This window comes from Pempheris klunzingeri, chromosome 22, assembly GCF_042242105.1.
Source record: "Pempheris klunzingeri isolate RE-2024b chromosome 22, fPemKlu1.hap1, whole genome shotgun sequence".
NCBI lineage: Eukaryota > Metazoa > Chordata > Actinopteri > Acropomatiformes > Pempheridae > Pempheris > Pempheris klunzingeri.
Window position 1 is genome coordinate 1780588 of NC_092033.1, and position 24921 is coordinate 1805508.

At 45.0% G+C, this 24921-nt stretch overlaps 1 protein-coding gene across 1 annotated transcript; it reads left to right on the plus strand.

The window, feature by feature from the left end:
* The first annotated feature begins 275 nt into the window (after nucleotides 1-275).
* cand1 (cullin-associated and neddylation-dissociated 1) lies at nucleotides 276-23371 on the plus strand. Its single transcript, XM_070853571.1, has 26 exons — nucleotides 276-590; nucleotides 6772-6847; nucleotides 6968-7035; nucleotides 7806-7960; nucleotides 8127-8250; nucleotides 9058-9145; nucleotides 9241-9409; nucleotides 10024-10129; nucleotides 10213-10358; nucleotides 10966-11117; nucleotides 11874-12014; nucleotides 12461-12602; nucleotides 13321-13529; nucleotides 13626-13794; nucleotides 13915-14004; nucleotides 15654-15807; nucleotides 15896-16133; nucleotides 16903-17091; nucleotides 17197-17340; nucleotides 17508-17643; nucleotides 17722-17898; nucleotides 19506-19601; nucleotides 19802-19971; nucleotides 20361-20525; nucleotides 21142-21249; nucleotides 21977-23371. Exons 1-26 carry the CDS (start codon nucleotides 523-525, stop codon nucleotides 22199-22201), a joined length of 3705 nt encoding a protein of 1234 aa, XP_070709672.1. The 5' UTR covers nucleotides 276-522; the 3' UTR covers nucleotides 22202-23371.
* Nucleotides 23372-24921: the final 1550 nt, after the last annotated feature.

The following is a 24921-nucleotide window of genomic DNA, read 5'->3' on the forward strand; positions in this document are numbered from 1 at the left end:
GTTGGGACTCACAGCACATCCCAGTTTATTGATACTGATACTGATAGTTATTGATTAGTGGTGAAATGGCTGCAGATGGAAAGAAACAAAATCTGATAGGAAGCAGAGAGATTTATTATTTTTTGCACATATTTATCTTAAAGTGTTATTTGAAGTGTGTGTGTGTGTGTGTGTGGGGGGGGGGGGGGGGGGGGGACACTACAAACTGTGACCTTCGACCCCGCAGCGTCCACCCTGCTAACCCCGCCCCTCTGCAGAGAGAACGGGAGCTCCATTCAAACAAACCCAACTCCGCGCCCCGGGATGCGACAGTCGCTGTAGAAAAAGAGAAAGGCGGCAGCAGCAGCGCAAGAGCCACAAACACGCACCTTCACCGCAGACACCAGACCACCAGGACCGCCAGACAGGCAGACAGAGACGCAGACAGGCAGACGGACAGACGGACAGCAGCCGGAGCGCGCACACACACACACACACTGAGCGCAGTCTGCTAGCAGGAGGCTAACGGCTAACAGCACCGACATGGCGAGCGCCTCGTACCACATCTCCAACCTGCTGGAGAAAATGACGTCCAGCGACAAGGATTTCAGGTAAAATGAAACCCCAGCAAAGCAAACTAACCTCCCGGCTCACGCTAACACCTCAAACTGTTTGTTTGTGTCTTAAAAACTGTGTCCTGTCAGCTAGCGGCGGCTGTGTCGGGCCTCAGGCTGTCATGCTAGCTGCTAGCCTGCCACCTGTCTGATCATCGTCACATCGCTAGCTAGCTAGCTAGCTAGTTAGCCCAAAGCGTTGGTACTCGTTAGCGTTTGATTTGACAGCCTTTTAAAGCCCACCGCAGCGTTAATGGCAGGTTAGCATGCTAACCCGCTGCTCGTCATGCTAAACTGACAGCCCAGGTGCAGGTAAATAGCGCCAGTTAGCTGTTAGCTTCCCTGCTAGCTCACTGCCTGCACTAACTTCTGTCATGCCGCAAGCTAGCGTGATGTCAGCTAACATTTGTGTGTGTGTGTGTGTGTGTGTGTGTGTGTGTGTGTGTGTGTGTGTGTGTGTGTGTGTGTGTTTCACGGTGCATGCTGCGCTGTGGGTTTAAATGTGATGTTAGCATGTCAGCTAACTGGTGCTCAGCCGTGCGGGTAGTTGAGAAGCTAACAGGTGATGCAGGTTAGTGAGTCGTGTCTGCTAACTAGCATGATGCGCCGGGGGGTGTGGTAGCTTTGGTAACTCGGGTAATAACAACATGTAAACAGACTGGAGCTTCACTTTAAGGTGCTGCCGAGAAAGTTCACACTTAGAAGCAGCCTGTCTTTCGTTTTGGGGCTTAAAAACAGGCTCAGATTCTTTATTTACAGTGAAGCAGTTGTTGGCAATGAAAATCTGAGAGAGAAGAAAAAAACAATGATGCAAATGTTAGAATACAAGAATCAAAAATTGTATAGAAGAGGATGTGGTGGGCAGTAATGTATGTGCATACTGAGAACAGGTGAGGACAGGATCAGCATAGTAAAGATGCGTGGATCCATATTCAGGGAAATCTAAACCACCAAACTGCAGGAACATTTCAGGGAAAGTGCCGGTGGATGTAAGCAGCGGTGATGCAGGGTTACGTCTGTCTGGATATCTGGAGCGAGCGAACCAGTCATTTCAACATCACTACATATTTGGCAAACTTGTTGGATGTTAAATGCACTAAAAGATCATCGGTCAACAAAAATGGCTCCTCTCCTGTCGTCTTCCACCGCGCTGGTACACATACTTTCACTTTGATATTTGACAATTTAACAAAAGGAACATTTAAGTCTTTACTTCTATAATTCAGCTGCTGGACATTTTTATCATCATCAGCTTCACAACATATAAAAACACAGTATAAACCTGAGCTGTCCGTTTCAACTCCTTAGTTTTATGTTTCAGGATCTTCTGGCTTTTCCACTTTTTGAGTTTGACTTTTTGATTGACGAGGCAGGTTTCAATGCTCTCTAAAGCCTCGTGTTCTTCAATGTAAAATCCCTGTTTTAGTGAATGTAGTCTGGTGTGTGTGCAGAGAGCGATAGAACGGCTGTTTGTGGTTAAACCAAAAGGATCTTCCAGGTCTCTCTCTGTAGGGATCCTTTCCATGATGCTGTCACACACTCATGGCGCTTTTTCATTACACAGTTTCGCCTCTACTCGACTCGTCTCGACTCGGTTTCGGTCATTTTCCATTACAATTGAGTACCACCTCAACATGGGTGGGGTCGTCATAGCAAGGCGGCCCGAAACTCCAGTGGTGTCATTTGTATGCGACACAAACAAATCTAAGGACATCAAGTGTTTGGTTTGCGTGTAGCCGTTTACCTTAAACTCCGGATTCATCTGCTGATTATTTTCTCCATCGATTCATTGATAGTTTGGTTTGTGAAAGCCGTCATGGCAGTTGGCGTCCTTAAGCATCGCCGTAAACAGTCACACGAGAGTTTATGTGACTTTGTTTGTGTTCTTAAAGAGTTGATTCAGATCCAAACTGACCTTTTTAAAACACAAACAAAGTCACACAAAGTCCAGCGCTCTGTGAGGTAAAATTACTGTTTTTGTCAATGGAGTTTGGTTGGCTGAGCACTTCCTGTACCTTACACAGCAGAATATGTACAAATATCTCGCAGGTTTAAAAATACTGCAGTCACCCTTTAATGAAGAAAATCGTATATCGTTATACCAACATTGTACTCTGCAAATTAATAACTGAGATCTGGGAATGCAGTGACATTGCTAAAAGCAAGGTCTGTATTTTTACATCTATTCTCCCTCTCTGTGCCTCAGCTCAGGACGTCTGCCAACACTGAGTATTGATCCAATATCAGTGTTTTCTCTTTCCTAAATGTGAAATTGGCGAACCTCACCCGGTGTGGATTATTTTTCTGAGTGTGATTTAAAGCCGAAACACAGACACACGCTGACAAATTGACAGTAGATGTTTTGTTTTCTGTCATGTCACTGATACTGATCGGCTGTATTTGCTCTGTGGTTCCTTATATTCTTTCTGCCGTTGCTGACATAAACGCGGCTGATTGGTCGTATGAAGTTGTTTTGATCTCCGGCAGGCGAGTGTGTCGTAAAAATGATGGAAATAAACGCAGACCTGCTGTTCGCTGTGACAGATTATCTGCCAGCTTCAAGTCTCTGCATGTTGGTTCTTGGAGAACATAGCAGAAGTCAGAGGCTGCCTGGAAAATTATAAATCAATCTAACTAAAAACCCTGTCAGATCAAGTGTATTGATCCTCCAACAGGTGGTGAAACAGAAACAGAAACACAAACTGAAGCCAGAACCCAGACAAAGTTATCTCCGTCTGACCTGTGATTAGGACACTAATGAACAGGAAGTGGAATGAATTGGTGTAAAACGTGCACACGCTCTGGTATTAAGTATTACTCACACATCATAGTTAAAGAATCTGTTTGCATGCAGACTAGGACGCATTTCAGTGCCTCAAACATCCTTGAAGGCGCTGAAACAATTAGTCAGTCAGCAGAAAATTAATCGGCAGCTATTTTCTGACGTGATTTGAAGTCATTTGTGAAGCTTCCAGTGAGGATTTTGCTGCTTTCTTCTGTCTTTTGTGACATTAAAGAGAAAACGTTGTCGGTGGAACAAATGGAGACGTCTTTTTGTTTGTGCCGCTGAGAAATTATGTTTTCCACTTTTTGTTCTGACGCTTTATAGACCAGACGATTAATGGGCGGATTAATCAATAATGAGAATAATTCTCAGCAGCGGCTCTGTTTGGTTGTTGTTATGTGGTTTTACATACATTTGCCACATTTACTGATGTTAGAAAATAACGTGGTTGTAAATACTAGACTAAACATATGAAGAGTTCATAAAGTGTCGTTTTTGTTGTTCTGTAAATTAAACACTTTCTACAAGAATAGATGCAACAATCAATTAATGAACTGATAATTGTTTTGATAGTTTTCTGGTTGCAGCTTCTCATGTGAGGATTTACTGCTTTTCCTCTAAATGATTATCGTGATTTTAAATCTACATTTTAATCATTTTGAGGTTTGGACTGGAAATAATAATAATTTTCACTATCGATTGATCTGTTGATCATTTTCTTGACTAATCAATCAGTTGTTTGGGCCAAACTAATTGTGAAGGACTCACTTTGGCTCATTGTGACATAATTTCTCACAATTTACAGCGTTTTTACAAACAAATCAATCGATGTTTTGATGGAGAAAATATTCACCAGCTGCAGTCTGATAGTAAATAATTCAAAATGGGCTCCACATTTTGACTAATAATGAAAATAGTAAAATAAATAAATAAATAAAATTAAATACAAATAAAAAAGAAAAATAAAAGAAAATAAATAACAGTAAAATAATAGATAATAATTTTTTTTAAAATAGCAAAAATTAAAAAAAGAAATAAAGAAAGAAAAAGTACAAATAATTTAAGAGCTTCACAGTTTGTGTTTGTCTGCTGCCTTATTGTTTAAAACAAGCAGAACCAGAGAGTCGTCTGTTTTTATTCCACATGTTCTTCTTACTTTGTAAAACCTGCTGCCTACATTACCCAGAATGCAAGCTGAGCTCTGAGGTTCGGTTGTGTTACAGCAGCAGATTCTCAGATGTGAAGATTTGCTGCTTTTTCCTTTTTGAATGATTTTAATAATTTCGCCGTGTCTTTAATCATTTTGAGATTTGGACTGTTGGTTTGGCTCATTGTGATGCAACCTCCCACCATTTTCTCTGTTTTTACAAGCCAATCAATCGATGTATTGATGGAGAAAATAGTCAGCAGAGCAGCTGCAGTCTGAGCTCCAGCTCCACCAGTAAAGTGACACTTTTCTGCTCCACTATTTTACATTAATATACGTTTTCCTCATTAAACTCACAGACTTTTACTGCAGGAACATTTTAAACAGGAGTTTTACTGGCATCACAGCATGTTTAAGATAAGATAAGGTATTCCTTCCTTTGTTAGTCCAACGACGGGGAAATCTACAAATTCACTGTGTGGTTTTAGTGTTTTTACTGCAGTAAATACTTCCTCTGCCTCTGGAAGTGAGTGTGTGCTAATAAGAGAGAGGCAGACGACGGTTGGATTGAACCTCCAGCCGTCCCTGAAGAAACCCCTCGTGTTTAACAGTCAAAACTCAGAGCCGGCCTCTTTTGTAAGCTGCTCGGGGGCGATCTCAACCGCCAACTTGGCAGCACAACTAATCAGTTTCATCACTTCTGACAGCGGCCCTCTCGGTACAAGGAACCCGTGAAATTGTGAAGCCTGTCAGTGTCCGCTCCCGTCGCTGGGAAAATTGCTGCTGACCTTGTACAAGAAAAGGAAGAGGAGCCGCTTCAATCCCGATCCGAGTGCTTTTAATACGGCGCCTGCATCAGCAGGAGAGATAATTACGCTTTACTTTTAGGTGCTGCGTCTCCGCCGCTGAATTCACAGCATATTTCCAGCTGTCAAACATATCTAAATTGCTTTTCTAATTTTAATGTGCCGACTGTGAAACTCACAGAGAGGAACACAAATATGGGATTGGACACGGTCCCAGCAGATGTAACTCTGCATTAAAGGACTCGGATCTGGAGCAAAAAATGTGATCAGGGTGAAGAAAACATCATCATCATCATCATCATCATCATCCTAACAGAGACTCCAGACAGCTTGTATGTCGTCAAATGTACTTTACTTTGGATTTTGCTCGTCTGGAGCCCCAAACACCAGATGGAGGAGAGAGTATTCCCTCATTTCCCCCATGTTACTTCCTCTGCTTGTCCCTATTTATAGACGCAGTGTGAATGGAGGTCAGCGTGGGTATAAAAGTCAATATTTTGGCTTCACTAAAGCCATTTAACAACATAAATGTAGCTTTAGCTCTTCTGGCTCCTCTCTTATTCCCGACCTCAGGCTCTCGGACTGTGTCCAAGAAGCTCTGCTAATCAAATGCAGTAGATTGTAAACGTTAAGTTGGGCTGACGCTGCGGGACCTGATCAATGTTTGGGCATGCTACACGTGTCAGTCAGCCCTTTTTTAAGCAGGAAGCTGAAGCTTCCCAGTAACCTCGTGTTTAAACAAGATGGCTGCATCTTCCAAAATGTTGGAAAAGAGGGGAAGTGCAAGCGGCACTTTGAACAGATGGCAACAAGAAAAGGTGGCAAGAAAATGTCTGTTTCAGTCTGAAGCTTCCTCTGTTTTCCCTCCAGAGTTTGGACAAATGATCTTAGACACTCGGGGCCTCGGGGTTCTTCTTGGTTTCTAAGGTGCTAAAGGCTGGAGAACATTAAGGACGTTTGTTTGATTTCACAATGGGTCAAATGTTGGACCTTAAGCGCTTAAATTCCTGCATTGGACCTTTTCTGCAGCAAGTTATGGTGGGAATGTCTTTAACTATGCAAAGGAACGCACAGACTTTGGGACAATTTAGAAACTGACATAATAAAACAGTAAAGCTCCCTGCAGTCTGTAAAGCTGTCAGATATTTATTCTGCTGTAGATCAACGTTCTTCCTGCTCAGAGTCGATCACACGTCGGTGCCTCAAACGGACACATTCATCCCACTTCTAACATTATTAGGGATTATGAAATGAGTTGATGACGAGGTCGACCGAGGCTCGACTGTTCTGTGCAGCTTCATTAGAGACTTCGGTTCTTCACGTCACATTTGCTGCATCGACGCAGGAATAGTTGACATGACTTCACAGCCGGTTTGAGCTTTGGGCTTCTGATTAACTGTTTCATTAACTGGTTATTTGTTTTTCTGTTTTCCCCTCCAGGTTTATGGCCACGAACGACTTGATGACGGAGCTACAAAAAGATTCAATCAAACTGGACGACGACAGCGAGAGGAAGGTCGGTTTACGCTGGTTTTACTAAAGAAACGAGTTATTAACTATTTGTATCTGATCTGGTGTTTATCTCCAGGCTGAAGGGTTGATTTATTGATTGATTGATTGGTATATTGCTTGACAGGTGGTGAGGATGATTCTCAAACTGCTGGAAGACAAGAATGGAGAGGTTCAGAACCTGGCCGTCAAATGGTAAAAACACTTCTGTCTGTTTTCAGCCTCACTTGTACACCTGGTGTGTTTTCTGTGTTGTTTTAACACGAGGTAGCTTCATCTTTTATTAAACCTAGTCCATAGTTTTACATGTTTTGGTGTGTAAATGACTGGTTGGTACAAAAGTGTTTGAAACTGGTCCAGTAGATCATCTCAGCCGGCAGCCACAAAACAAGCTGCAAAGGCTGCAACGTAATTCTGCACCTGATCACAGTAGGTCCACTAAAAGAGCTTGTTTGATCCACTGACAGGCTCAGAGTGTTATTCTAAGTGTGTGACAGCATCATGGAAAGGATCCCTACAGAGAGAGACCTGGAAGATCCTTTTGGTTTAACCACAAACAGCCGTTCTATCGCTCTCTGCAAACACACCAGACTACATTCACTAAAACAGTGATTTTAGCTCACAGAACACAGGAGCTGCTGCTGTACGTCTGCCTCAATCAGTGACTTTGTGTTATTATGTGTTACACAAATATTGACTTGGATCCAGACTAACCCTTTAAAACAACAAACAAACAAACTGATTGAGGCAGCAGTAGATCAGCAACTCCCGTGTTCTGTGAGGTGAAATCGCTGTTTTTGTCAATGGAGTCTGGTGGCTTTGATAATGCTGTCACACACTAACAATCTGAGCCTCTTTAAAGCACTTTTAAAAGGGTCTAGTGTAAAACTATCCAGGAAGCCCTTTTTATCTCTGTTTCTACCTCCCTGTGTATATGTTAACTGTGGGTGCGTTTGTTTCGTCAGCCTGGGGCCACTGGTCAGTAAGGTGAAGGAGTACCAGGTGGAGACGATCGTGGACACCCTGTGCACCAACATGCTGTCGGACAAAGAACAGCTCAGAGACATTTCCTCCATCGGCCTCAAAACTGTGATCGGAGAGTTACCGCCAGCCTCCAGTGGTAAAAACACACTGCAGCTGCCACCACTGTTACTTCAGAGTATCACCACGCGTCACACTCCTACTACAAAGTCTCATTTTACTGTTGCAGCTGATGCTGAGTCGGCTGCTCTTCACAGGTTAATACATGAATATCAGGATCAATAACACCCGTCTGTGTCTCTCAGGCTCTGCTTTAGCTGCCAGCGTCTGTAAGAAGATAACGGGTCGTCTGACGAGCGCCATCGCCAAACAGGAAGACGTGTCTGTCCAGCTGGAGGCGCTCGACATCATGGCTGACATGCTGTGCAGGTGCACTACCTGTCTGTCTACCTGTCTGTCTATTACACCTGTACATACAGTGACTGCAGCACTAGATTTAATGTTTAGTACAGGGATGTGACAGGATCAGCTTTGGCCAAAACCATCACAGTAAACCTTCCTGAGAAACAACTATTGGTGCTTAAATATGGGAAACAAATGACCAAACTGAACAGTTAAGTAATAATAATTAATATATAATAATTTTTCTCTTGTAAAATTACATCTTAATCTCAGAAAATCAGTGTATGAGAAAAAAAAACGTACATATTTTCAGGGATTAAATTAAAGTATTAAATATACAAGAAAAACTCAAATATACATGAAAAGACTTGTATATTCTGACATTAAGTCATGAACTTGAAAGAACTTTGTAAATGGCAAAATTACGAGAGAATATTTTTTCCCTCTGCTCTTTATATTTCTTTATCTTTAACTGATTCACTGTTGTAGATTTGTGGAAAAAGAATGTAATGTTTACAATTGATGCTCTTTTTAACTTTTGTTTTGAAATTACTCCGCTTCCATATAAAGCAGCTAGCTTCAGAAGGCTAACTAGCTAATGTTAGCATAGTAAGCCACAGTAGCCACAGCCAGACGTACGAGGAGCCTGGTCGAGCTCAGAGTGTGTGAATAAATGAATTGTGGTCTGAAAGCAGCCATATTTATGCTAATCGTGGCTAAGTGCTTCACCAGAGGATAGTTTAATAAAACCGGTGCACCAGCCAAGTTCTGCTGTAGTTTTGTCTGGAACACAATGCACAGTAATTAACCGTCTACCTGCCCGTCTCTCTGCAGACAGGGAGGTCTCCTGGTGAATTTCCATCCCTCCATCCTCAGCTGTCTCCTTCCTCAGCTCACCTCCCCCAGACTGGCTGTCAGAAAGGTACATGTGATGTCTGACCTTCATCGTTTTAAAAGCCAGTGTGACAGCCGTGCAGCTCCTACAGCTTCTGTCTTCTTGCTATGTGAATGTTTCAGCGGACCATCATGGCTCTGGGCCACTTGGTTATGTCCTGCGGGAACCTGGTCTTCATCGATCTGATTGAGCACCTTCTGACCGAGCTGGGGAGGAACGACAACATGTCGACAACCAGAACCTACATCCAGTGCACGGCCGCCATCAGCAGACAGGCCGGACACCGGATCGGTGAGGCAGACGAGACGCAACGAGATGTGCTCGTTATGGGAGAACAATCCCTAAAAGTGCTTGTTTTTGCCGCTGACAGGCTCAGAGTGTTATTCTAAGTGTGTGACAGCATCATGGAAAGGATCCCTACAGAGAGAGACCTGGAAGATCCTTTTGGTTTAACCACAAACAGCACACACACCAGACTCCATTCACTAAAACAGGGATTTTAGAGAACAGGACACAGGAGTAGCTGGTCTACCGCCTCCTTCGATTAGTTTCTTTATTTGAGTTATTGTGTGTTATACAAACATGGCGTTTCACTCTTTTAAACATCAAATTCACACAATAACACAAACAACTCGCAGCAGGCCAGCAACTCCTGTGTTCTGCAAAGTATAAAATCCCTGTTTTATTGAATGTAGTCTGGTGTGTGTGCAGAGAGCGATATAACGGCTCTTTGTGGTTAAACCAAAAGGATCTTCCAGGTCTCTCTCTGTAGGGATCCTTTCCATGATGCTGTCACACACTTAGAATAACACTCTGAGCCTGTCTAAACGGCCAAACTCCACCATTCTGTGTGTGTGTGTGTGTGTTCTGGGTTTGACTTGGATCTTGTCTGTGCGTCTGTTCAGGAGAATATCTGGAGAAAATCATTCCTCTGGTAGTGAAGTTTTGTAACGTTGACGACGACGAGCTCAGAGAGTACTGCATCCAGGCCTTCGAGTCCTTCGTCAGGAGGTAACACACGCAGTAGTGCTGCAGAAGCCCCGTCGCTGGTCCTGGTCCTGGTCCTGGTTAATTTTTATTGGCTTTATTTGCAGGTGTCCTAAAGAAGTTTACCCCCACGTTCCCACCGTCATCTCCATCTGCCTGCGCTACCTGACCTACGACCCCAACTACAACTTTGACGATGAAGACGAGGACGACAACGCCATGGACGCCGAGCAGAACGATGAAGACTACCAAGGTACTGAATTATTCACCGGGACAAGTTTAGTGTGTGTTAATGGCATTTCTGAGGTAAGTACAGGTTAAGGTGACGGTGATGAGGTGTGATGATGATGATGATGAGGTGTGGTGGTGGTGATGATGGTTGTGAAGAAGATGATGATGATGAGGTGTGATGATGATGATGATGGTGGTGGTGGTGATGATGATGGTTGCTCCGTCCGTCCGTCCGTCCAGGCAGTGATGATGATGATGATGGTAGTGATGGTGGTGATGATGATGGTGATGATGAGGTGTGGTGGTGGTGAAGATGATGATGATGAGGTGTGATGATGATGATGATGATGATGATGATGAGGTGTGGTGGTGGTGATGGTGGTGAAGATGGTGATGATGGTGGTAGTGGTGATGATGATGAAGGTTGCTTCGTCTGTCCAGGCAGTGATGATGATGATGGTAGTGATGGTAGTGATGATGATGATGGTGGTGATGATGATGATGGTAGTGATGGTGGTGGTGATGATGATGATGGTAGTGATGATGATGATGGTAGTGATGATGATGATGGTAGTGATGGTGGTGGTGATGATGATGATGAAGGTTGCTCCGTCCGTCCGTCTGTCCAGGCAGTGATGATGAGTACAGCGATGACGACGACATGAGCTGGAAGGTTCGACGGGCGGCTGCCAAGTGTTTGGACGCCGTCGTTTCAACTCGTCATGAGATGCTGCCGGAGTTTTACCGCTCCGTCTCTCCTGCTCTCGTCTGTCGCTTCAAGGTACCGTCACTCTCTGCTCCTCTTCCTCCTCACTCTCTGCTCCTCCTCCTCCGTCACTCTCTGCTCCTCTTCCTCCTCACTCTGCTCCTCCTTCGTCACTCTCTGCTCCTCTTCCTCCGTCACTCTCTGCTCCTCCTCCTCCGTCACTCTCTGCTCCTCTTCCTCCTCACTCTGCTCCTCCTCCATCACTCTCTGCTCCTCTTCCTCCTCACTCTGCTCCTCCTCCATCACTCTCTGCTCTGCTCCTCCTCACTCTGCTCCTCCATCACTCTCTGCTCCTCCTCCTCCTCCTCACTCTCTGCTCTGCTCCTCCTCTGCTCCTCCTCCTCCTCCTCCTCCATCACTCTCTGCTCCTCCTCCTCCTCCGTCACTCTCTGCCCTGCTCCTCTTCTGTCTCTCTGCTCCTCCGTCCACCTCCTCCATAAGAACATCACCTCCTCCGTCACTTCCTACCATCAAACTCTGCCTAACTGCTAACAGTGTCCATGTCACCTCCTCCATGCCCCCCTCCTCCTCCTCCTCCTCCTCCTCCATCACTCCGTCAGCCATTTTAAAAGTATCCTCAATGATCCAAACTTGAATCTGAGATCAAACTGATCGGACTTATTGATAACTTTGGATCAGATTTTCTCTGCCTGTCAGTTAAACTAATGTTCCACCGATCGCTGTCCTGACGTATCGGATTGATCCCCTCCTGTCGTCCTGACGTATGTGATCCATACCTGTCTGTCTGCCTGCCTGTCTGTCTGCCTGCAGGAGAGGGAGGAGAACGTGAAGGCGGATGTTTTCCACGCCTACCTGTCGCTGCTCAAACAGACCAGACCGGCTCAGAGCTGGTTGGCCGATCCAGACGCCATGGAGCAGGGAGACACGCCGCTGACCATGCTGCAGAGCCAGGTGACGGGAAGAAATGATGATCGATGATCAATTAACCACACATGAGTTACATCACAAGTTCTGACATCATACAAATAATCACTTTTGATTCGAAACTAATTATTTTCTGAAGATTGATTTGTGAGCATTTTAATAGACCAAACAATCAATGACTGTCAGACTAATTGATAACTTATGTAGAAAATAAGTATTTTACTAGTTGGACTAAAGCACATAATCATTATATTATATCTTTTCATTAATTGCAGTTTTGTGTCTGTGCAGCAGACGTCGCCGTCGTAGCTTTAATGTGGTTAGATTCTGTTGTCACGGTGACAGGAAGCCCTCAGCATCCTGCACCATCACCACAGAAAACAGGAAGTCTCTCTCTCTCACTCTCTCTCTCTCTCTCTCTCTCTCTCTCTCTCACTCTGCTTGTCTCTGTTAATGTCTCTCGCCCACTGCAGGTCCCCATGATAGTGAAAGCTCTTCACAAGCAGCTGAAGGAGAAAAGTGTCAAAACTCGTCAGTGTTGTTTCAACATGTTGACTGAGCTGGTGAACGTCCTCCCAGGAGCCCTGACTCAGCACATCCCAGTACTAATACCAGGTAATACTGTTAGTACCGCTGCTGCTGCAGACAGTCCTGGTCCCCACTGGACACACACTCACATTATTTTAAAAGTATTCAGACTCCTTTGGCACATTTATGCTGAAATACATTTTTTCATCAATCTAAACTCAATACCTCATGAAGACAAAGAAGTTTATTTATTAGAAATTTATTCAATAAAAAAACTTGCTGTGTGTTTGGCTAATAGAGCTAACATAGCCAACAGCTAAAAGAGCTAATAGAGCTAACATGGCCAACAGCTAATGTCGTTAATAGAGCTAACATAGCTAACAGCTAATGTAGTTAATAGAGCTAACATAGCTAACAGCTAATGTAGTTAATAGAGCTAACATAGCTAACAGCTAATGGAGTTAATAGAGCTAACATAGCTAACAGCTAATGGAGTTAATAGAGCTAACATGGCTAACAGCTAATGGAGTTAATCATTTGCTTCCTCAATGTTTTAACTTTATTTTCATTATTGTGTTCTTCTTATAATATTATACTAATAACTAACAAGTAGAAATGATAAAGTAAAATAACATTCTGTTTTTGGGATGGTTTTTCGGCACAGTGGTGAAAAACAGTAGGACCCAGTGACCCAGTCAGGTGACCACTTGTGGTTCCTGGTGGTTCTACATGGAGAACCAGGTCACATGACAGGAAAGGGTTGATTTCTGTGTGCGTGTCGGTAACGTGAGTCTCCGTTTTTCAGGTATCATCTTCTCCCTGAACGATAAGTCGAGCAGCTCCAACCTAAAAATCGATGCCTTGGCCTGCCTCCACGTCATCATGGTCACGCACCCCGCCCACGCCTTCCACGCCCACGTCCCCGCCCTCGTCCCGCCCGTGGTGGCATGCGTGGGAGACCCCTTTTACAAGATCACCTCTGAGGCTCTGCTCGTCACCCAGCAGCTCGTCAAGGTGGGAGTCACACCTGCGGCCTCCATTGTAACCTCTTCGTCATCTCATGCCACGTGGTGAGCTTACTGCCGCTTCTTCGCCATTTTCCCTCTCCAGGTGATCCGACCTCTGGACAGCCAATCAGAGGGCTCCGACAGCTTTGACCCCTCCCCCTACATCAACGACCTGTTCACCTGCACAATCAAACGCCTGAAAGCTGCTGACATCGACCAGGAAGTGAAAGAGCGAGCCATCTCCTGTATGGGTCAGATCATCTGTAACCTAGGTAACCGCCGTCTGTCAGTCGCCGTGCTGTGACCGCCGTCTGTCAGTCGCCGTGCTGTGATGTCAGTTCCTGTTTTCCTCGCCGGTTTGTTGTCTTATCTTTCCCGTCTGGTTTGCGCAGGTGACCGGCTTCCCGCAGAACTTCCCGGAACGCTGCTGATCTTCTTGGAGCGCCTCAAGAACGAGATCACCAGGCTGACGACGGTGAAAGGTAAGCCCCGCCCTCCGGGGGGTCACGCTCAGAGGAAGTCAGAGGAAGTGGGTGAAAGCTGCACACTCAATAACCCTGATGCAGACACCAGATTACACATTTCTGGTGTGCCAGATTTTGTGGGTCTTCAGCCATTCCTCACCAATCAAAAGCAACTTCCTGTTTCATGGCAAACAATGTGTTGCCATGGCAACAGTGTTCGATGAAAACTTTAAGGTTATACTATTTAGCTTCAGCTACATCCTGGGACTTTTTGGACCAAATCTGAGGTGGCTGTGGTTAGCCAGCTGGGAGAGGAGTACATCAAAGTATAGGGAATGTCATTTCCTGTTGCCAGTAGGTGGCGCTATGACTGAAACTTGGCCTATAGAGTCCCATTATTAAACACTTCCTGTTTCATGGCTCGAGCTTTTAACAACTTTTCATCATTAATGTCTTTTTCTACATGTTGAGGTAAGTGTTAGGTGGATCTGATTAACCTGTTATGAACCCTCAGAATCGCCAAAAATACACCAAAAAGTTAAATAAATTCAAAATGGCTGACTTCCTGTTGGGTCTAGGTCATGGCACCAAGTCCGAGTTTCTCCAAATGCCCTGAAGTGTTTTTTTATCCCTTTGTATCCCAGCATGCACCTCACTTCAACTATCCCTCCACACTCTCCTTTACATCAGATTATCCACCATGTGGCTTTTCTGTGACTTCCTGAAGCTCCTGGAATTCCTGGAAAGTCAGGGAATAAATTGTTGGAGCAAGTCATGGAAAATGAGGGAATTTTGTCATCTGCTTATTCACCAGTTTTTGTAACATCAGTAATTTTCTTCAGGATTTTTCTGGTTTCATGTGATCTGATTGGTTGCAGTTACACAAAACCTTGAGGACCAGACTCTGATTACAATGATTACGGTGGAATTTCAGCTCCTTACTCGTGTAGGATTGGGCTGGTTTGACCAGTAGGAGGCTTAAGACCAGACTGGTAATACTGGATTTTACCTCCACAACCAGGACGACCAAACATCCACTCAACTTAACTTTTAACATCAAAAGTTTAACATCAAAATGGAGAAATTAACTTCAGGAGGAGCGAACGATCAGGCCCACAGGAGCTGATCGATTTTCGTGGGGTTTTACCAGATAAAACCTAAACAAACATAATATCACATTAATCATGTTTGTCCTTGCGGATGTAATACAACCTGGGTTTAGTGCTGTCGGCACGTGATGTAGGCGACTTTTCAATCTGCCAGAACGTCTCATTATGGTGAACGCGGGTCCGTGTAGTCGTGGAGAGTCGGGAGGTTTTATGTTTGACTTGGAGCGGGGAACACTCGCCTCCTCGACTGCCTGCATGAGGTCATCACACTGAAATATCATTATTAAAGAGATCTAAATGAGCAGAGTCCCTGTGGTGTCTGATAACAGATGTGTTTTTAGACTCGAGTGTAATCACATCGTTCTGCTGGAGTCTGGTCTCCTGAGGTTTAACACACATTCCTGAGAGTTTGGAGTTGGTGTGTGCAGTAAAGACGAAGGCTTCTTATTCTTAGTTATGTCAAAACACTGATTTATAGAGTTAAAAGATGAAAATACACAGAGGTTTGCTGTCACTGGGTTTGTGGTGTGTCACTGACTCTCTTTGTTCCTGCTGCAGCTCTGACGCTGATCGCCGGCTCCCCGCTGAAAATCGACCTGAGGCCGGTTCTCCCCGACGCCGTTCCCATCCTCGCCTCCTTCCTCCGCAAGAACCAGCGAGCCCTGAAGCTCTGCACGCTGGCAGCTCTGGACATCCTGCTCAGAAACTACAGGTAACACACACACACACCTGGCTGCCACGCACACAGCACCCAGTCCTCCGCCCCGCCAGTAACACTGTTTGGATTTTGTGTGTTTCAGCTCTGCGGTGACTCCCGTCATGGTGGACGCGGTCCTGGCCGAGCTGCCTCCTCTCATCTCGGAGAGCGACATGCACGTCTCCCAGATGGCGCTCAGCTTCCTGTCCACGCTGGCGGTGACTCACCCGTCCTCGCTGGGTCAGCTGAGCGGAGGGAACATCCTCCAGCAGCTCATCGCGCTGGTGCGATCCCCACTGCTGCAGGGCGGAGCGCTCGCCGCCATGCTGGACTTCTACCAGGTACAACAGACAAATGGTCTCAAATAAAAAGGTTCTAAGGGTAACTTAGTAGTTGGCCACCAAACGGGCTGCAATGGCTGCAAATGGATCCTTTGGGACAACTGCACCTGATCACAGTAGGTCCACTAAAGGAGCTTGTTTGAGCCACTGACAGGCTCAGAGTGTTATTCTAACAGCCGTTATATCGCTCTCTGCAAACACACCAGACTCCATTCACAAAAACAGGGATTTTACCTCGCAGAACACAGGAGCTGCTGGTCTACTGCTGCCTTGATCAGTTAGTGTGTTTGTGTGATTGTGTGTTATACAAACATGGTGTTGGATCCAGACTAACTCATTAAAACACCAAAGCTACATAATAACACAAACAGACTAAACAATCAAGGCAACATTAGACCAGCATCTCCAGTGTTCTGCAATAAAATCCCTGTTTTAGTGAATGTAGTCTGGTGTGTGTGCTGTTTGTGGTTAAACCAAAAGGATCTTCCAGGTCTCTCTCTGTAGGGATCCTTTTCATGATGCTGTCACACACTCAGAATAACACTCTGAGCCTGTCAGTGGATCAAACAAGCTCTTTTAGTGGACCTACTGTGATCAGGTGCAGCTGCCTGAAGGATTACATTGCAGCCTGTTTTGCGGCTGCCAGCTGAGACGATCTACTGGATCCCATTCAAAAAATGTTTGTACCTTCTAGCCATTTAGACACCAAAATATATAAAACTATGGCCCATGTTTCTTAAACCTGACTAACTGTGGTCACTGTGTTCAGGCTCTGGTGGCTACAGAGACTCCTGGTCTGGGTTACATGGACCTGCTGAGGATGCTGACGGGTCCGGTTTACTCCCAGAGTGCCGCTCTTCCTCACAAACAGGCCTACTGCTCCATCGCTAAATGTGTCGCCGCTCTGACCAGAGCCTGTCCCACCGAGGGACCTGCTGTGGTGGGACAGTTCATCCAGGTAAACTACCTGTCTGTCTGACTTGCTGTCGCCCTGCCCAGATCAACATGTAGTAAAAACATCTTGGAGCAGGTTTAAATAAAGTTTTTTTTTCCTGACTGGTAGGACGTGAAGAACAGCCGCTCCACAGACTCCATTAGACTGCTCGCTCTGCTCTCATTGGGCGAGGTGGGACACCATGTGGACCTGAGCAGCCAACCAGAGCTCAAGACCGTCATCCTGGACGCTTTCTCCTCCTCCAGCGAAGAGGTAACGCCGGTCAGGCTCACCAGGAAGTGACATGTGACAGCAGTTTAACAACACTGAGAGTCTAGTCACTCCATGCTTTGAGCTAAATGCTAACGTGCTAATGCTAGCATGCTAATATGCTGATGTTTAGCATTTTATTCATCTCTCCCTGCCCGTCTGTCTCTCAGGTGAAGTCGGCAGCCTCTTACGCGTTGGGAAGCATCGCGGTCGGGAATCTTCCGGAGTATCTGCCCTTCGTCCTGCAGGAGATCTCCTCCTCCAAGAGACAGTACCTGCTGCTGCACTCGCTCAAAGAGATCATCAGTAAGAGCAGCTCAGAGGCGTGGTGAACAAATCTGTGTGTGTGTGTCGGTTTTAATCTGTGTGTGTGTGTGTGTTGAGGTTCGGCGTCGGTGTCCGGTCTGAAGCCGTACGTGGAGTCGGTTTGGTCCCTGCTGCTCAAACACTGCGAGTGTCAGGAGGAAGGAACCAGGAACGTGGTGGCCGAGTGTCTCGGCAAACTGACGCTGATCGACCCCGAAACCCTGCTGCCACGCCTCAAAGGATACCTGCTGTCAGGTAATCAATACTCTGATCAATGATCAATATAACCCTGCTGCCACGCCTCAAAGGATACCTGCTGTCAGGTAATCAATACTCTGATCAATGATCAATATAACCCTGCTGCCACGCCTCAAAGGATACCTGCTGTCAGGTAATCAATACTCTGATCAATGATCAATATAACCCTGCTGCCACGCCTCAAAGGATACCTGCTGTCAGGTAATCAATACTCTGATCAATGATCAATATAACCCTGCTGCCACGCCTCAAAGGATACCTGCTTTCAGGTAATCAATACTCTGATCAATGATCAATATAACCCTGCTGCCACGCCTCAAAGGATACCTGCTGTCAGGTAATCAATACTCTGATCAATGATCAATATAACCCTGCTGCCACGCCTCAAAGGATACCTGCTTTCAGGTAATCAATACTGTGATCAATGATCAATATAACCCTGCTGCCACGCCTCAAAGGATACCTGCTTTCAGGTAATCAATACTCTGGTCAATGATCAATATAACCCTGCTGCCACGCCTCAAAGGATACCTGCTTTCAGGTAATCAATACTCTGATCAATGATCAATATAACCCTGCTGCCACGCCTCAAAGGATACCTGCTGTCAGGTAATCAATACTCTGATCAATGATCAATATAACCCTGCTGCCACGCCTCAAAGGATACCTGCTGTCAGGTAATCAATACTCTGATCAATGATCAATATAACCCTGCTGCCACGCCTCAAAGGATACCTGCTGTCAGGTAATCAATACTGTGATCAATGATCAATATAACCCTGCTGCCACGCCTCAAAGGATACCTGCTGTCAGGTAATCAATACTCTGATCAATGATCAATATAACCCTGCTGCCACGCCTCAAAGGATACCTGCTGTCAGGTAATCAATACTGTGATCAATGATCAATATAACCCTGCTGCCACGCCTCAAAGGATACCTGCTTTCAGGTAATCAATACTCTGGTCAATGATCAATATAACCCTGCTGCCACGCCTCAAAGGATACCTGCTGTCAGGTAATCAATACTCAATGATCAATAACCAACAAACTTCTCAGAATTAATCACAACTAATAAGATCAATATGTATCTGTAAATCGTGTAGTGGCATCAAACTGATTTATTGATTGATTGAAGCCTCTTGATCAGGTAATGAATGAATAATCAATACTGACTTGCCTACACTGACACGGGACCATGTGATTCTATCTGCTGTCAGGTAATCAATAAAACCTGTATAGTTATAAGTCCAGTTTATGATCAGTTTATCGATCAGTAAGTCTTTCCATTGTTCTGTCTAAAGGACGTATTGATTAACGTCTCTTTTTCTACCTGGAAACAGTGAATCTTTAGAATATAAACTCCAGCCAATAGGAGCGTTGAACACTGTGACAAGCCCCGCCCCTTTGCTCCTGTTAGCCAATCAAACTGCCTCTGTTTCCTTAAAGTGGATCTCATTGGTTTAGAGCAGAATGTATGAATTAATGAGTTGTTTCTCATGAATTTGTGCTGCAGCTGAACCAGTTGAATGATGTAGGATGTCAAATGATGATTTATTGATTTCTGATCAGTTTCTGTGTGTGTGTGTGTGTGTGTGTGTGTAGGTTCATCATACGCCAGGAGCTCCGTGGTAACGGCCGTAAAGTTCACCATCTCTGACCAACCACAACCCATCGACCCACTGCTGAAGAACTGCATAGGTAGAAATTAACTTTATTGATCCCTGATTGGCTTTATTGATAATGAAGCTTCCCCGTTAACATGTGATTTAGCCTTCAGATTAAAGACTCATTGTGGCTCATTATTCAGTAAATCATCATTATTGATTATCGTGTAATTTGGTACATGCATTTATGTTGTCCATCATAAACAAACTTTCTTCTTCTTTCTTTTTCCTCAGGTGATTTCCTGAAGACGCTGGAGGACCCGGACCTCAACGTGCGTCGCGTTGCCTTGGTAACGTTCAACTCCGCTGCCCACAACAAACCCAGTCTGATCCGAGAGCTGCTGGACTCCGTTTTACCGCAACTGTACAACGAGACCAAAGTCAGGAAGGAGCTGATCCGAGAGGTGAGGACGGCGGGAATAGCCGGACACACACGGGCACACAGGGGCACACAGGGGCACACAGGGGCACACACAGGGGCACACACAGGGGCACACACAGGGGCACACAGGGGCACACAGGGGCACACACAGGGGCACACACAGGGGCACACACAGGGGCACACACAGGGGCACACACAGGGGCACACACAGGGGCACACACAGGGGCACACACAGGGGCACACAGGGGCACACAGGGGCACACACAGGGGCACACACAGGGGCACACACAGGGGCACACACAGGGGCACACACAGGGGCACACACAGGGGCACACAGGGGCACACAGGGGCACACACAGGGGCACACAGGCGTGGGTTTGGCGTTTGACGGTGTTGCGTTTGTGGTCGCAGGTGGAGATGGGGCCGTTCAAACACACGGTGGATGACGGTCTGGATTTAAGGAAGGCTGCGTTCGAGTGCATGTACACTCTGCTGGACAGCTGCCTGGACCGACTGGACATCTTCACCTTCCTCAACCACGTCGAGGACGGCCTGAAGGACCACTACGACATCAAGGTCAGACACTAGTACTACTACTAGTACTAGTACTAGTACTACTACTAGTACTAGTACTACTACTACTACTACTGCTAGTACCACTAAGACATCAAGGTCAGATACTAGTACTACTACTAGTACTAGTACTACTACTACTACTACTGCTAGTACCACTAAGACATCAAGGTCAGATACTAGTACTAGTACTACTACTAGTAATACTACGACATCAAGGTCAGATACTAGTACTACTACTAGTACTACTACGACATCAGGGTCAGATACTAGTAGTATCTGACCCTGATGTCGTAGTAGTACTAGTACTACTACTACTACTACTGCTAGTACCACTAAGACATCAAGGTCAGATACTAGTACTAGTACTACTACTGGTAATACTACGACATCAAGGTCACACACTAGTACTACTACTAGTACTACTACAAGTACTACCTGCTGCTACTTATGTATATTTATATTTATTTCTATTGTAACATCCAGTCAGTCTCCAGCAGCGAGTGGTTGAGAGACGGTTAGCGGTGAATGTGTCCGTTTAACAACGGTAAATGTTCGGTGTCGCTATGACGACCAGCCGAGAGTCAAACCTTGAACGTGTTGTCGCTGCTGTTCTCAGATGCTGACGTTCCTGATGCTGGCCAGGCTGTCGTCTCTGTGTCCCAGTGCCGTCCTACAGAGACTGGACAGACTGGTGGAACCGCTGAGGGCCACCTGCACCACCAAGGTACACACACACACACACACACACACGCCAGTATCACATGTCAGAGTGTTTAATGGTGGTGTTTAAGGTCTTCTGATCAAGTTGCATCATGGGTATTGTGGTTTTTTGAGCTGCACTCAAGCTGTAAAATGTGTCAAGTGTATAAATCTGCTTAATGGTTACCTAAACTGTACATCTAAGAATTAATTATCTGGGGTTGTGTCGTTAGCGAGCAGATCGAAGCCACAGATATTGACATGAAAGCTTTTTAAATGTGTATTTTGACGTGTCTGCGTGTTGGTTTATTTCTCGTTTATTAATTGTTTATCTGTTTTTTATGCTGGTGTTGCTTAAAGATTTATTCTGTTCTTTTCTATTCAAATAGTCCCACACATTTATTGATTGATTTTTCAATTCTGGAAAAAAAAACAAGTCACTGAAGCACCAATAAGGAGTCAATAATAAAAGTACTGCATTTAACATTTTGATTAAGTTAAAGCACAAAACGTTTTGGTACTCTAGCTCAGCTGTTAGCCGCAAAGCTAACGTTATGCTAGCAAGCTTCAACGTAAAAAACACTATAATAACAAGCTAGCTTGGTGAGGTGTTTTGAACAGAGGCTCTGTTGCTATGGTTACTCAGGCATTAATGTGTGTGCTGGTAGCTTAATCAATAATAATACACCGTCATTTATTAGTTAATTTCTGCTCTGTATCAATAATCTGAATCAAATTTTGCGTCCGTGCAGGTGAAGGCGAACTCGGTGAAGCAGGAGTTCGAGAAGCAGGACGAGCTGAAGCGGTCGGCGATGCGAGCCGTCGTGGCGCTGCTGACGATCCCCGAGGCGGAGAAGTCGCCGCTGATGTCAGAGTTCCAGTCCCAGATCTCGTCCAATCAGGAGCTGGCGGCCATCTTCGACTCCATCCAGAGGGACTCCAGCTCCGCCAACATGGAGTCCATGGACACCAGCTAGAGAGGCGGATGAACAAACGCCCCATGATGCAACATGGCACCACCCCCGCTGTTGGAGCGCTAACCCTGCAGCATGTTTCCATGACAACAGGACGCAGACACACACACACACAGACACACACACACTCTCACACACACGTAGTGACACACCCTCTCCTAGCGACCGATCGTTCCATGATGCATTGCACTGAAGTCAGCAGTTGGAAGAGAAAGGAAGAAGACTGATGTACGGCTCGCACACACGGACAAAAAGGACAAAAACAAAGAACAAAAAAAAAAAAAAAAAAAAATCTAATAAGTTCCATATGAGGCTTGGAAGCTCCTCCCACTTCCTGTTTGTTTTTCCTGCGGGGTCGTCTGATTGGCCGACCTCCCTGTTCATCATCATTCTTCTCTTTGTTTCTTTTATTTTTTATTTTTTTCCTCTTGTTTATTCCAGAAAGTTCCGCAGGTACTGTAACCTGATTGGCCGCCGCTGAGTGACTGACAGTTGGCGCGTTATCAAAACTGACCAATGGGAAAACAGCCTTTCCATGCCCGAGGCTGCGGCGACCAATGGGAGAAGGGCTCGCTCTGTTTTTCTTGCGAATGACGTAGGCAACCAATAGGATGCTCGGTTGTGACGACTGGTGGGCGGGGTTTTACTGTTTGTGGACCAATCAGCTTCTTTGTTTCCCCTGATTCAATAGACCCGCCCTCGAGGAGAGATTATTGGACCAGGTTCACCCTGACCAGACCTGATTGGACGCTAGCACGCGTGGCTGTTGCCGCGGTAACGCAGTGTGTGTGTGTGTGTGTGTGTGAGACACACAGTAACCACGTTCTGACCAGTTTGTTTGTGTGTCGGCCTGAGAGTCTCCAAACCGGTTCAGTCTGGTCAGAACCGGTTTCATTTACTGCGCTCTGGTCAGGTTTGATCTGGTTCGGTCCGGTCCGGTCTGGTCTGATCTGGTTCGGTCTGGTCTGGTTTGTTTGATCTGGTTTGATCGATGTGGTTCAGTCCAGTCTGGTTTGATCAATCTGATTCGGTCTGGTTTGATCCGGTTCGATCTGGTCTGGTCCGGTCTGGTTTGATCCGGTTCGATCTGGTCTGGTCTGGTCTGGTCAGGACCATCCACTGTTGTTTATCGCCCAAGAAAAATAAAAAGGTCCATTTCTGCCTGCCTTCATACTCTGATTTCTGTCTTTCTTCTGTCTTTGTGTGTCTTTCTGGACGGTTCAGCAGCGTCTGAAACACTTTTCCTGGTGCCTCATTTGTCTGAGAGTATTTGTGATCATGTGTTTTACATATTGTGTCACTGTGTTTAATCTAGAGTCACACAATAACACAAACTGACTGACAGCAGCTCCTCTGTTCTGGGAGCTTAAATCCCTGTTTTAGTGAATGTAGTCTGGTGTGTGTGCAGAGAGCGATAGAACGGCTGTTTGTGGTTAAACCAAAAGGATCTTCCAAACCCATTAGGTGGCTTTGTTTTATATGTTATGGATAACTTTTGGTATTTTTAAACCTTTTTTTTTTTTTTTTACATATTTGTGGTTTGAAATGACTGGTAGGTACACAAAGTGTCTATAAAGCCACCAGACTCCATTGACAAAAACATTGATTTTACCTCTTCAGAGCTGCTGGTCTACTGCTGACTCGATCAGTTGGTCAGTAAATATTGTTTTGTGAATTTGGTGTTTTAAATATCCAACACAATATTTGTGTAACATACAATAACATTAACTAACCTGATCACAGTAGGTCCACTAAAAGAGCTCGTTTGATCCACTGACAGGCTCAGAGTGTTATTCTAAGTGTGTGACAGCATCATGGAAAGGATCCCTACAGAGAGAGACCTGGAAGATCCTTTTGGTTTAACCACAAACAGCCGTTATATCGCTCTCTGCACACACACCAGAGTTCATGTGCAGTTTGTCAGTAGTTTAAGTATCGTTTGTGGCAGCAGAGGGAGCCAGAATACAGTTTATTAAAACAGACACTGATGATCAGAGACTCTTTGCCCTGAATTCAACCTCCCAGGCTTCCTCACTGGGGCCGAATTAACTCTCTTAAGAAAAAATTGATATTCATGAATAAAGTTCTTATGTTCTTCTTCAACAACATTGAGAATAAATTCTACTCTTAAAAGGGAAGTTCTTAAATTTCTTCTTACTTTTCTTCCCACCTTTAAGGTGACCCCACACCTGCCTTAACATCGGTACAGGGAAAAGGTAAACCTCTAAATCCAGACACCTAAACACATGATAGACGGCTTAATTTGGATTTTCATCTCCGTTTACTTGCATTCATCTTAACTTTTATTATTTTTAACTCCTTGTCTTTGGTCTAAATCTCATGTCCACTGAAAACAAGCAAACAAATTAACAATTAAATCTTTTCTTCCAGACTTCAATGATGTTGACAAACATCGGAAAGTTTAGAAAACACTTAATTTTATCTGTCATGGTTTGAACAATCTTGAAAAAAAAAAAAAAACCACTCAGTTTTAATATTTAAACTGAAAAGACTTTGTGAAGTTAACTCCACCAGCTGGTAAAATAAACTAAATGACGAATGCATTGATCGCTGAAGGAATCCTGCAATCTTTATTTTTAACACTTTGTGTGTGATGATATAAGTTTTTAACAGTCTGGACATTTTTAGTTTAGTTTAGTTCTTTGTGAACCCTAAAATATTCTTGTTTCGATAAAGTGAATCAGCATTCACTGTGTCACATC

Coding starts and splice junctions, on each gene's coding strand:
- cand1 (XM_070853571.1), top strand. CDS start 523: ATGGCGAGCGCCTCGTACCACATCTCCAACCTGCTGGAGAAAATGACG. Junction 11,118..11,873: donor CTCTCGTCTGTCGCTTCAAG/GTACCGTCACTC, acceptor GTCTGCCTGCAG/GAGAGGGAGGAGAACGTGAA. Junction 17,644..17,721: donor CTCGCTCAAAGAGATCATCA/GTAAGAGCAGCT, acceptor GTGTGTGTTGAG/GTTCGGCGTCGGTGTCCGGT.